This window comes from Scatophagus argus, chromosome 15 (assembly GCF_020382885.2).
Source record: "Scatophagus argus isolate fScaArg1 chromosome 15, fScaArg1.pri, whole genome shotgun sequence".
Classification (NCBI taxonomy): Eukaryota; Metazoa; Chordata; class Actinopteri; family Scatophagidae; genus Scatophagus; species Scatophagus argus.
This window is the reverse complement of record NC_058507.1, coordinates 5,378,727-5,392,893: the sequence shown is the minus strand read 5'-3', so window position 1 is coordinate 5,392,893 and position 14,167 is coordinate 5,378,727. Positions and strand designations below refer to the sequence as shown.

Below are 14,167 nucleotides of genomic sequence, written 5' to 3'. Positions count from 1 at the left end.
AATGTAACACAAAGCTCACAGATATCCTTTTTTAAAAAAAATCAATTTCAGTTCAGTTTCAATGTATTTATATAGCACCTTATACAATCAAAATTGTCTCTAGGTGCTTTACAGAGACCCAGGGCCTGAACCCCCGAGCAAACAGACAGTGGCAAGGAAAAACTCCCTTTTAACAGGAAGAAACCTTGAGCAGGACCAAAATCAGAACTGACATTGTCGACATTTCACAGCGTTTTCCAGTACAAATGTCACAGCTACCAAAACAGATAGGAATGACAGTCTGCTCATGACTCTAAGAACATAAGTTTGCATTCTGAATATCTCACAGAGGTACTGTGATCCAGAATTCGGGGTCTGCTTGTTTAGAAATTTGTCAGAGCATTTACAAAAGCCTGGGCATGAATTTACGCAGATGGTTAGTTATTTGCTTTTATATAGCTTTTTCATTTGATATTCGAGAGTAAATACGCTAAAACGACTTAATTAAAACTTGAGGTTGAAAGGAGTCAAATTTCAATCTCTTTCTCATCAGAGGTGTTATGTGTTCTATTTTCAGAGCGACTTGTTCATGAAGTGAGACAAAAGTGCCGCAGCATAGAGGGTAAGTGAAGTGTCCTCTGAGTGCTGTAGCTTGTAGCAGCATTGGGGGGGCTCTGAGGGGATTAACACCTTACATGCCTTACACTTGCCCTTGTTGATAACAAAGCAGCAACAACGTATACATCTGTGGAAATACAGTAAAGATGAAGGAGTAACATTTCCATGATTTTGCTGCCTTGCTGGCGCCCGTGTTAGTTCCCTCCCAAACATACCAGCTAAGATCATCGGATCTACACCTGCGTCACAGCTGTTCAAATAACTCAGCTGAAATGAGAAGCTAGGAGCTTTGCGGCGGCGGTGTTCGCGCCTCTCTAACCTCCGCCTTTTTTTAAGTACTGACATACTGCCCTTCTGTCTACAGACATCTGTATCTCCTGTGGAAGTCTGAACGTCAGCCTCGAGCACCCGCTGTTCGCCGGAGGAATGTGCCAGAGCTGTAAGGTAAGTTGTGACAGAGGTCATTAAAATCTGGGACTCAACTGCAACTACTGTGTTGTTAAAAAATAAAAAATAAAAATAAAAAATCACAGCTCCCGTCAAAGCTAATAAAGAGAAAATATTAAGCAGCACTTGATGTAACCCCATAAAACTGTCATGTTTTTTTTAAATATGTGAAACTGCACCCTTCTGATTTTTCTTTTTAAATTTGCCTCCTTTTTTTTTTAACAGAACTGCTTCCTAGAATGCGCATATCAATATGACGACGATGGATATCAGTCATACTGCACTATCTGCTGCGGAGGACGAGAGGTTCTCATGTGTGGAAACAACAACTGCTGTCGGTGAGGTTTCTGCCGGGTTATATATCTCGTGATGGAGGTGGCAGGTGCTAACAGAAACCACAATAGCCATGATGTCTGCATCAGCAGTGTAAATGCAAAGGATGACAGCATCATTTGCACAAAAACAAGCAAACTACCCTATGCGTGTGTTGTGGTCGGTGGTGTCGGAAACATATACAGTTTACAGGTTTGGATCCAAATGTGGCACAAATTTCGAGCAAATGTCCAGTAAATCAGCAAAAGTAAATGCAAATGAATGCACTTTTCCCATTCAAATATTAGGAGCACTAATCTAGTTGGATTCCACAATTTAAAAGAAAAGAACGGCACACGGCAGCAAGTAGATTTGTGTATAATTTCAGAGTTATGGGAATAGATGCACTTATGGGACAAGTCTAAGACATAAAAACATAAGTAAATAAAGATGAGACGCACATACAGAAGTGAGAGAACCGATATATTTTCAGATGAAGAGAGAACCTGTCAGAGTGGGTTTTTAATCTGCACGAGATAGCCTCGTCTTCCGTTTCACTTTTTAATCTACTGTGGACGGGCTCATATACTCAGGTCAGATACTCAGACCCAAACGGTCCACCCAAAACCTAGAGCCACAATGAGCTGACTACTGTCCATTGCCTTATAAAATGAAGGAAAGTTCCCACTCGTGCACAAATCATTCTGTAGAGTCCTGTTGGAGTGCGATAATATCTGTGTTAATGTTTTGTTTTCAGTTTTCTTCTTTCACATATTTACCACATTCTGCCAAGATGCTCAGTCATTTCCCATCTTCTAATTATTTTTCCCATTACAGTTTACACAGACAAGTCATTACTTGTTTGATTCATAAACTTGTGACACTGTGTGGCATTCCTTCAACAAATCCAAATAATCCACATGTGGTTTTTCTGTGACCCCACTGAATCTAGATGTCACACAATTCCCCATTTGTAAATATTTCCAGAAATGTTCTGTACCCTAAAGACAAACTGGTCAAATAAATCTCCACAGGACATAAATAAGCCAGATTTATATAAGTCAGTATGCCAGTGCTTCTAATGTACAGATGGTTTTCCAATACAGACAGCAGGATTGTGCCATCATTGCACATGCTGAATACATAATAGAGGCTTTGTGGTGGAATCACAAATCTCCCAGCAGTGATGTCAGCCTCCAGCATGGAGGTCCGGTGGAGACACGGCTGATCACAAATATTATAAAAGTGTGGTTGTATGTCAGTTGAATGGGCCACTGTTAATTATAAAGAAATAGTCTTAGAAAGTATCCTCACACAGCCAGGCTACAAGATTAAAGACTAGCAAAATACCACAGAGAACAGATTGAGCCTTGTCAGTCACGTGTCAGACCCAATCAGAAACAACGGTTTGCTGTGTGCTGACATGATGGCATTTAACATTTGGATGACAATTTGATGCTAACTTGCTGTCTCTGAAAACTCCCGAACCTCATTCAAAGCCATTGAAACTAGACTTTGTGGATGTAAAACCAAGACTGATGCAGTGTGTCCTGTTTTTGACCTCCGATTGATTCAGGAGTTGATTTTGGGAGGTGAAAGCCGTCAGTAATTTGTCGTACAGCCTACTTTAAAGAATAAATATGAAGCCAACAATGCGTTTGTCCAGTTCTCAGCAATTTTCAACTCAGCCCTGAGCCCTGCTGAAGAGTTCGACCTTTAAAAACAGGCCAGAAATAAATGAAGTTTGAGGTACCAAAGGCTTAATAATTTAGTATTTAGTAGCGAGTACTTACAGACAGACATAAGTACCTGAAGAGGTGGACAACTTTAGATGAAGATCAATCTTGAAGTTGCTGGTAATTTACTTTTCAGCCAAATTGGAGAGACTGCAATATTTAATGTCCTCTTACTTCTGTTTCCAAACTTCACATAACCTCATATCTGCATGCACTTTAGAATCAGAATCAGAATCAGAATTCCTTTATTTATCCCAGAGGGGAAATTCTTTGACAAAACAAAACAAAACAAAAAAACAAAACAGGATCGTAGCTTAGATTGCGGCTCATGATTGTGATTAAATAGATCATGATGTGTTATTTTTTTTCGGTCAGAACGCCCACAGCTTAGTAGGATGTTTTCATTAAAAGTAAACTGCAGTATCACCAGACGTGTGTTTGCAGGTCTAAGCCAAATTAAAACATGGTGTATTGCTCATAGAAAGTGTCCTGGTTCTTGACTTTGGTAAATAGCCCTTTGTTTCACTGGATAGATACAGTCTGTCATCACCTGTACTACTGAACCTTTTTGGCCCGTGTTCAGGTGTTTCTGTGTGGAGTGCGTCGACCTCCTCGTTGGTCAAGGAGCGGCACACGCAGCCATCAAAGAGGACCCGTGGAACTGCTACATGTGCAGTCAGAAGGGTGTGTTTGGTCTACTGGTGCGACGCAGTGACTGGCCCAGCCGTCTCCAGCACTTCTTTGCAAATAATCACGACCAAGATTTTGTGAGTAACGCACTTTTTGGGCCATGAATCCCACTCGCTGTTTCACCGCAGGAGTCTTTTTCCCTTGCGTGTCTCATTTTCCCCCCTATCGGTGCTGTATTTCAGGAAACACCAAAGGTTTACCCCCCAGTCATGGTGGAGAAGAGGAAGCCCATTCGTGTCCTGTCGCTATTTGACGGCATAGCAACAGGTTAGAGAACAACTGGATCAAAGTCCGTATGAAATGTTCTGTTTGTGCGCATTTACATCTATTTTCTTGTTAAATACAATATTTTCATGATCATTTTGTCGTGATATATATACATATATATACAGTGCACTCTCAGTGGAAAAGAAATAATCTAATAATTCTATCACAGTCACTGTAAGAGTTCACCAGTCAATATGTGACTGATATCAATGGGCCAGAGATTTAGATTTAGTACGTTTCAGATTCTGCATGAGTCTTAAATACAGGCTTTGAGCGGTCATTTCCAATTTTATTCAGCCTAGGCTTTTCCAGGGCTACAGTTCTCAGTTTTCTGTGTCCTGCCTGACCTTTGACCCCATCCTGTGCAGGGCTGCTGGTGCTGAGAGAACTTGGCATTGAAGTGGATCGCTACGTAGCTTCTGAAGTGTGCGAAGACTCCATCACTGTGGGTATCGTCCGCCATCAGGGTCGCATCATGTATGTTGGCGATGTGAGGAACGTCACGCGAAAACATGTGAGTTTCACTTCTTTCTTTTTTGTTTTCCTTAGCTGGTTGTATGAAGTGTGCATGGGCTATTGCAGCTGGACCGTGCTTTCATACGGTAGCGGCCTTGTTGTTGCTTAAAAGTCTGGAACCACGTACAGGCGTTTTTCACAATCCACTCCTGTTAACTGATTTGTGCTTATGTGAAACATACACGCGATATAACAGAATTTGCAGCATTTGTACTATTACTATTTTCAGGTCACTTGCTTTGTGATTTTGTTGAGCCCGACTTGTAACACTCGTACGAGCAGAGAAACGTAAGAGAAGTTTAGTACAAGGATACAAAAAAGTTCTTGTGTGAGTCCCGATGTCCTCTAAACATTAACTAAATCTGGTGAACCGGAGAGAGCTGCACACTAACCTTGCCAAATATAACATCTGTAGTCTCTCTTATGGCCGACTAGCAAGGTAACATACCAGATGTACATTTTACTGACATGATATTGTGATGATTCTTGACTTCTGCTATCCAATATTTCCAAGACAAAAATAAAAATACCAAAGTGCTTGAACTCATTTAAGGTAGAAACTGGAGACATTTTTAAAGCATCCATCAGACTCTACAAATACAACTGAAGCGGTTCTTTTGTCAATAAACAGTATTTGTTGCACAATACCTGAAAGTTGGCTCACTTTATCTCACAGCATATCATTATCTATATTGTCTCTGTCTTTATCTTTTTGACTCTTATCTGTATACAGATACAGGAGTGGGGTCCTTTCGACTTGGTTATTGGTGGGAGCCCATGCAATGACCTCTCTATAGTCAATCCTGCTAGGAAAGGCCTTTATGGTAGGTGTACCGTTCACCGTTCACGGACTTTCTCTGTGACATCAACAAATCACCACAAGTATCACCAGTATGTGCCCCTTACTGCTCTGTTCAATGGCTCTTTCTGTCCCACAGAGGGCACCGGCCGCCTCTTCTTTGAGTTTTACAGGCTGCTCCACGAGGCTCGGCCGAAGGAGGGGGACGACCGGCCTTTCTTCTGGCTCTTTGAAAACGTGGTTGCCATGGGTGTCAGCGATAAGAGGGACATATCTCGCTTTTTAGAGGTCAGCTTCTCTCTGTCGGCTGAACTTGTTTGCTAAATGACTAGTTTATCTAATCCTACGGGTCGTAATTCGTTGTAACTTCGACCAACTACTTAAATCTTTTCGACCGCAATGCAGATATGATGTGACACACGGTGGCGTAAAGACTGATGGATTGTGAATGTCCCCTTGTGGCACCAATTCCTTAAGTTTAGACAGATCATTAGAAGGAAACACTGATGTCTTTAAATGAATACAACAAATTAAAACTGTTACATAGTTTTAATTTGCTATATTCATGTACTTTAATGTACTCTCAGATTGCATCTTTTGCTCTCCATATTGTATTTAGGCCTGTAAAGATCTCCTCTGCTTACACTGGTTTTTGAAATCCCTTTTTAAATGGTGGGATACTGTGGACAAGCATCGAAACTGAACCTAGTTTTGCACCTTTTCACCCTACATTACAAGCATTGTGTCAGTACTTCGCTGTGCTGTAAAACATTTTATATAAAACAGTGTCTCACCTTGGCTTCTCTCTGACTGGTGTCTTTTCTCCTCTCATGTACTTGGATCTCAGTGCAACCCGGTGATGATCGATGCCAAGGAAGTGTCTGCTGCCCACCGTGCCCGCTACTTCTGGGGTAACCTTCCTGGCATGAACAGGTTGGTGTGTGAATGGTGAGAGAAGCAGCAGCCTGTGAAATACACAAAGGAAAAAATAAACCCCATTGAGAAAAACCCTCTAAGTGACCAATCAGTAAATGTTGAAATAATGACATAACCTGCCGCCTCTCCAAAATCCTGAACCTCATTTACAGCTATTAAAACTAGGTGTTGTAGATAGAAAATGAAGCAGGCATTTTCTGAAACTGGTCTCAGTGGGTAGTTCGTAGAATATATTTTTTCCCTATTTTAAAAATAAGAAAAGACCAATGCAGCCCACAAGTTTGTGTAACTGTCATCCCTTTGTTTTGCAGGAGTCTGTTCAGTACACAGAGAACACATTCATCAAAACAAAATGCATGCAGCCATGCGTCAAATGGATTAAATGAAGTCTATATAGAAGACAAAATATAAGTCGTGGCTCCTGTTCTTTTTCCTCTTTTTCAGGCCTTTGACTGCTATGGGGAGTGACAAACTGGACCTCCAGGACTGTTTAGAACACGGCAGAACAGCTAAGGTAAGCTAAGCACTTGGGTCACCCAGCGAAATGCAAGACCTCTTGAATTCTGTGGATCTTGTCAGTTTAACATCTTTGCATAACATTAATTTGGTGTAGCAACAGATAATGTTTTCTGTGTCAGCTCATGTCTTCAAGAAGCGTAATTTTAGTGAAAAGCAACAACAAAAATTAAGTGAAATAAGATTAAAAAAAAATTAGGTCATATTCCATATTACTGCTCCAAGTAGGAGTAAGACACTTTGCTCAGTGGTGGCTCCCAGTGGCAGCATTAGGTACCAGTTTTAGTCCATCACTCAGAACTGAGAAATCCTGAATTGATGCGGAGAGCAAGAGCTTGTTGGACTCGTGCACCAATATTTTTCTTGTTCCCTTTTGTCTCTGTCAGTTTGAGAAGGTGAGGACCATCACCACCAGGTCTAATTCCATCAAGCAAGGCAAGGACCAACACTTCCCTGTCTACATGAATGAGAAGGAAGACATCCTGTGGTGCACTGAGATGGAGAGGTATGTGAGCTTCGATGTCACCCATCAAGCTGACTTTCACAGCTCTTTTTAGCGATCAAAATCTCAAATTGATCTTCCTGTGTCTTCCCCTATCCTGCTCCCTGTCTGCCTGTCTGTTTTGTGCCTGGCTGGTTTCCCTGTCAGGGTCTTTGGCTTCCCAGTCCACTATACGGACGTGTCCAACATGAGCCGACTGGCAAGGCAGAGACTCCTGGGCAGGTCATGGAGCGTCCCGGTTATCCGCCACCTGTTTGCACCACTCAAAGATTACTTTGCCTGTGTTTGAGCAGCGAGAAAACTCGGAACCGTTTAGGAACTGCAACTGTGTGTTGTGACTAGAATTAAGAGCCTTGATCCTCAAATTATACTCATGTATAATTTGCAAGCAAAACGTTGACGTAGATTTCACATTATTTCTTGTATTTGAATTGTAATTCTTATTCTATTTAATTTTGATATGTCATTTTACCTTTTAGCAGTGTTATCAAGTATTGTTGATTTGTTTGTGCAAGCTATACTTGAGACTATGCTTTCTTCTCAAGACACTGAGACAGAAAAAGTGCTAAACGTGCGTTTTAAAAAGAGACGGGAAAGACCTGAAAGACGGGGAAGTGGTTCTGAGATGTGAAATGATTCTGCTGTGTGAGCGTACTGTACGTCGGAGCTGCGAGATCCCCCACCTGCAGTGCAGCCATGCTTCCAGCTACTGAGCCTCGCAGAGATGTGAAGATTAAGGTGATTTTCTCCAGTGTCAGGAGAGCTGTGTCTCTAAGAATCCAAAACACCAGATCACATATACCTCTTTGTTTACAGTTTCTATACACAACTGAAGGTAATAAAGGTACTACTGTAATATGGTTACAATACCATGGTGCTCCAAGATGATGAGGAACATCATAGCTCATGTGGCACAACAACTGTAGACAATATGGAGATCTTTTAAGCTGTTGCTGGAAAAACGTGTTTGATGTTTTTACACTTAATGAAAAAAAAAAAGATTCTGTTCTGTGGCGTTTTGTTCACTTCAGAGGAAACGTCGGAGTGACAGACACTAGACTGCAAAACAGAGCATATCCTCTTCTTCTTCTCTGCGTTTTACAGCTTTTATACAGTTTGTACTGGTGCTCATTTAATCTCTCAGCCTTGCCACACTCAGGCTCACTACCTGGACATGCACAAACAGAAAGTGAAGCTAGCCACATGGGAGATGATGTTTTCTGTCATTCAAAAAAATGAAAAAAAAAAAGAAAAAGAAAAAAAAAGATCAACATCTGTGAAACTATTTTGTTTTTCTAGTTTCATCCTGACCAATGACATTACTGTACAACTGTTAGCATAGTGTGGTCGCTGGAGGGAGGGAGGTTGACCTTGCCAGGTAACTCTGCTCCTCGACTTCCACCTCTAAACTGAAAAACTGTCAGGTGCAAATCCTCAACAATATGGTGCGGCTTCACAAAGTTCTTCTACCTTTTTTATAGCAATTTTGTGCTGTTTTATCAACATTATAAAGCACTTTTATATGTATACTTTCTTTTTTTTTCTTAATATTTTTTTAAAAAAAGATATTGGTTCTTGTGAATTTTTTTTTTGGTTTGTTTCGTTTTGTTTTATGATGTGAACTGATCTACCCTCGTGTAATACTTTTTGTATACAGTAGGGCTGTGCCAATAGAAGTGAAAGAATGGATTTTGATATGTGAAACCCATGTTATTTGACTTGGTGTACAGTAGATGGATTGACATTTGTCACCCCAAACCCCCTCCAAACCCCTTTCCCCTTTCCCCCATTATCCATATTGTTCTCTGTTTGAAAGCAGCGATACAGTATGTTACTACCCAGATTCAAAGAATGTCTACTTCTATTAAGATTGTAAAATGTAAGACAGAGTTAAAGGACTATGTCACGCGCTTTGTATAATATTTTGTCCCTTGTGAAGGACAGTCGGTCCTGATAAATCGTAGTCGTCATGTTGACAAATTCAAGTGCTGATCCGAATTTGGATCGCATCCACAAACTAAATTCTCTTGATTGTAACCTCTAAGCTAATTATGGAGGATTTAGGCTGCAGTTTGTCAAAACGTAAAACTGACACAGTGCTTAACAAAGACGTCAGCACTCAAAGAGTAAAAGCAGATGTTATCACTTATCTATATCATATTTAAGATTCAAAATTTGAAATTTAATTTCTTAATGTAATTAATTTCTTAAGTGACCTTATTGCCATCATTTTTGTCCATGCACACTGAGCTCAATATGAGCTCTTGTGTTTTGTGATATTTTAACCAGATGTTATTTCCCCCTCCTGCTAGAAGACTTAACATCCCCTCATGTTTGTACATGTTGTACATAGAGTTTTCAGGTTTTTGCTGTTTTCAATTTGTTTTTATCCTTTTTTTTAAAAAAAAAAAAAATCACGTATGAGATGTACAAATATAATTCTCTGCTAATATATATCATCAAATTAGGGAACAAAAAAAAAATCATAGGTTAAAAAATAAAAATCAATTGACAAATTTGATTCAAAACTCGCTTTGAGCATTAGATGTAGGGAGGCTACAAGTCGACTTTATCGTACTGATTTGTTTGTGTCAAGTGAATCCAGATTTAGTGTCGTGATCTTAATAGTGACCAATGGACAGCTTTAAGATGAACAGTCTAAACTTCACTGCACAGCCCTACACGGTGGTGGTTTTTTCTGCTTCTGTTTCTTTTGTAAAACTTTAAAAAGAGGGATTGTAGGTGTTTCCGATGGTGCTAAAAATTTTATCTAATCAAGAAAAGTATATTTGATTGGAAGAGAAATAAACATGTCTTGACAATGACTGTTTTTAAGTTCCTTGTAGTAATGGAAAAAGAACTATTATTTCACTCATATAAATATATTAACAAAGGCATTTTAACTTTGTACTTGAAAAAATAAGGATAACAAATAATGAAAGGTTTCCTATATTGTTTTAGACTAGAGATTGCTGTAGTTGGTGCTTATCTGTGGGAAAATCGTGTGAGAAAAAGAAAAAAAACGGTAATAACTTTTACTGTAGCATAATGTATGCTTAATACGCATTTCTTCTTAATCCTACATTCCATGCCGTGCTATCCTCCATGTCATGTTTTCAAAATGTTGTTTTGAATTGATTGTTGTTGTTTTTTTGTTGTTTTTTTTTTTTTAATCAGAAACAACATTTTATTTTTAATGTTCAAGGCAGGTCAATAATTCTGTATTCGGTGATACTGTTGACACTCTGTGTGACTTCCTTTCTGTCATAAACTGTTTATGGCCTATACGCTTTTCCTCAAGACCAGTTCGTACAGCAGATGTAGCAGTCATTCTCCATTTTGACCCCCCGACCCCCCCCCCACCCATACTTATGTTTAGTGTCCAGAGAGAAGATAAAGGCTCCGTATGTACTTGTGCTGGAGAACACTTGAATAAATGTATTGTTTTTGTGCAAAAATCTGCCATCTCCTGTCTTTTTTTTTATTCATATTTTTTAAAACTTACATTGAAACCCCTGAAAATGTAATTTCCGATATCATGCTTTTAAATGTAATGTTAAAGATGCATTATTATACAATCGATGTGTGAGTTTGGGTGGAAAAATAATTTGTTGTAGTAACATGTCAGTTAATCTGCCTCATCAGGACTGTGTGGGCTTGCTTTGATCAAATTTAATGGCGTGACCCAGCAACATTAGCAAACACTCCAGAAAATGTCATCAGATGTTCATTCAAATGTTGCTAAATACTGAGTGGTGTACATAAATGTGGTGTGATCCAGCTCAGTCCTGCCCACATCAAACCAGTCTGAGAAGCATAAAAAAAATTCAAAAATAAAATCTCCCATGTGGGAAAAAAAACTGAAAGCTGTGGTCTCATTTTGGACTACATCTCCATTACAGAAACAAAGGAAAAACACGTTCTCTGGGCCTTTAATTAGAACATTAGTGGTGAATCTGTGAAATGTTAGACATGTGGTGCCAGCATGATGAAAATGATGGATGAATCAAATTACCAAATATTTCAGATAAACCCTGATCCCAAAAATGTTGGAACGCTGTGTAAAACATGAATAAAACAAAATGTCATATGTGCTAATCCTTTTTGATATAATGGAAAACAATACAAAGAGAAAATATTTCATGTTTTACCACATAAACCAGTTTTTTGGAAATACATGCTCGTTCTGAATGTGATGCCAGCAACACGTTTCAAATAAGTTGGAACAGGGGCAACAAAAGACTGGGTAATCTTCAAAAACGGCTCACAGATGATCGTGTAAGCAACGGACAAGATTTTTGATACCGGAAGCGTCTTGGTTTCCGTTTGTAGTTCGCTTGTAGTCCGAGGAGCGTTGACCAATCACGTTTGAGCGGGCTTTAGTTGCACGCACGTAAAAAGTCCGTGTGGAAAGCAAATGAGATGGAACGCGCAGGTCGAATTTTCGGCTATTTAACTGCCTGGCTTACCTGTTTAAAGAGATAAGCCGAAATGTCGTCTAAAAGAACCTCACCAAATATGGAGTAACAGATAAAATGTAAATATTATAACTATTGTACGTATTAAGTGTTATAAGTATTATAACTTATACATGGCTCTGGTACACATTTCATAAGAATTCTGGCTACATTTGGGATGGCAGTTGAAAATGAGTAAACTTCTACTCAAATTAAGTAGCAAAACCACGTACTTATAGTTTACTTAGTTTACATTATTAACATTTGTAATAAGAGACTTACCACTGAACGACAGTGTAGGTTCACAACCATCCCCACAAGACGACTTCGAAATGAATCATTTTGCCATTTTGACATCCTGACAGGATGGAAACGACTCCTTCGGCAGCAAGTGGACTGGCCACCGGGACGATGGCATCCTCCGGCCATTACGGTTTAAGGTTTTGTTAACAGCAAATAAGTCATTGACCATACCTGGTATATCAAACTTTTGCTACACCGTGTCAACAAGCAAGTTAACACGTCGCGTTTGTCACACAGATATCTTAAATAAAGCAGGAATTGTGGTTTGAGACGGTTAATTGAGGGCAAACTGGCACTTTGTGACACCACAAATCCACTGTCATCTCAAGCGCTATTCTCTTGTCACAAGTTGCTAGTCGGACTCTAAACAATGAACTGCGAACGGAAAAGGAAGTCTCGGTCCCGGAAATTCTCTTCGAATATCCGCTGGCTACACCGGAAGCTCCACAACACCAGCCGTTGCCCCTATAGACATATTAAAGAGACTCTTTATTAAATAAAGAATAAATAAATAATAATCAATAAAGTATAAAGAGACTCTTTATTATGTCTATGGTTGCCCCCACAGGTTAAATCATTGTCACATGATAGCCAATGGCTTGCGTTGGGTTTTACAACATGAACTTTTGAAAGCTTGGTAAAGCCATTTGCAAATGATTACATATTTTTCCCTGCTTTTATTTGCATTTTACTCAACTTCTCACAATTGTTGGGGAATTGGAGTCATAAAACTACAGGTGCGAATAATAAATTGATTCTGGCTGAATTCCATTGAACTGTTTAAAGGTGTCGGTATTGTTCACGCTTGCTGTGTCTCAGTTCCACGCTACATGTTCTGGATTTGGTGTACAGCTAAATTAATGACCTACTGGGACACCAGCACCGTTGTCATTCAGCAGCCCAACACCTGTGCTTTTCCTGCTATAATAGCTGAAGTCAAGATGTCTGAATGAAGGCTGCCATTGATCCGATCTTATTATAACAATGATAATTTGAATATTGAACTATTTCAATTATACTTAACACTGACATGACTCTGTTTTAGCTTGTAACTGTTAGAGGGTGAATAAAGGAGATGTGGACATTGATATGCAACTCTGGTTTTCATGCCCTCCAGCAGAAGACCTCGTACTCAGTGTTTGGACACCTGCGTCTTGCCCACTCTCGGTGTGGGTGTTGGCCCTGCGGCTTGTGGCTTTGCACTTGAATTACCTATTAATTCCATGTGTTTGTAAAAATATTATTTATGTATTTTATGCCAGGATCATTTAAGGTAAGGAGGCTAACATATCAATATATCCAATTAAAGCTCAGATAGACGTAAGCCATCAAAACCATAATGATAAGTGATAATTATGCAGCCTCACTCTGCTGTTACCTTTACATCACCCTCTTCCTGTCATAGTGGTACAACCTCCTCAAATTGGACACGCCCAAAGTCCAAGGTAATTGGTTGCTTAGGCGACCAAGCCTTCACTCAGCGCTGCTGATTGGAGCGTCGCGTCGTCTCAAGGCCTGGATGCTGCGAGCCTCATCAAGTTGACCACAGAAAGATGGTGTGCTACCGGAAGCAGTGGCGGTTTCGCTACAAAATAAAAGTATAAAACTATGCCTTGAGTGATTGTCAGTTTGTACGTGCACACTAGTCATCTGGCACTCTGTTGAATGATACCAGTGAAACGCTCTCATTTGTTGTTTGGTGTAAAATATGGCTGAATAACTTAGACGTATGGCTTATAATTGCTGGAAATACAAATGTTAAGTATGAACTTAGAGACATATACACAATTACATATAACTTTATGAGTCAGCTATGTCATCTAATAAGCAATTTGCATTACCGTTTACTATTTTGTTAACTCATTGATGGACATTATTAAATTTGATAATCATTATTGAATTCAGAATTATAACTAACAAAGTCTTTTAAGAATTTCATGCAGGTTTGTCAGAGTCTGGTTCCTCACATTTCCAGTTTGAAACAAGATGGCATCCCAGCCCAGCAGACATGTCCTGTCACACTACACCCCTCACAAAGGAAACAATTAGCATTTTATTTAGAAAGCCACAACCGGAAGTATTACTCGTA

At 39.6% G+C, this 14,167-nt stretch overlaps 1 protein-coding gene across 5 annotated transcripts in view; it reads left to right on the top strand.

Moving 5' to 3' along the window:
- The window catches only part of dnmt3ab (DNA (cytosine-5-)-methyltransferase 3 alpha b), a 37,669-nt gene extending 26,893 nt beyond the window's left edge, over nt 1-10,776 (top strand). For 3 of the 5 annotated variants that reach the window (XM_046412787.1, XM_046412785.1, XM_046412789.1), the window contains 12 exons: nt 557-601; nt 962-1,041; nt 1,270-1,382; nt 3,676-3,859; nt 3,965-4,049; nt 4,418-4,563; nt 5,299-5,389; nt 5,504-5,652; nt 6,212-6,312; nt 6,745-6,814; nt 7,203-7,321; nt 7,466-10,776. In XM_046412787.1, the coding sequence (XP_046268743.1) occupies nt 557-601; nt 962-1,041; nt 1,270-1,382; nt 3,676-3,859; nt 3,965-4,049; nt 4,418-4,563; nt 5,299-5,389; nt 5,504-5,652; nt 6,212-6,312; nt 6,745-6,814; nt 7,203-7,321; nt 7,466-7,607 (1,325 nt within the window). In that variant the 3' untranslated portion in view covers nt 7,608-10,776. The remainder of the gene's footprint in view (nt 1-556; nt 602-961; nt 1,042-1,269; nt 1,383-3,675; nt 3,860-3,964; nt 4,050-4,417; nt 4,564-5,298; nt 5,390-5,503; nt 5,653-6,211; nt 6,313-6,744; nt 6,815-7,202; nt 7,322-7,465) is intronic. The other 2 variants (XM_046412788.1, XM_046412786.1) reach the window with 1 other exon arrangement.
- Nucleotides 10,777-14,167: the final 3,391 nt, after the last annotated feature.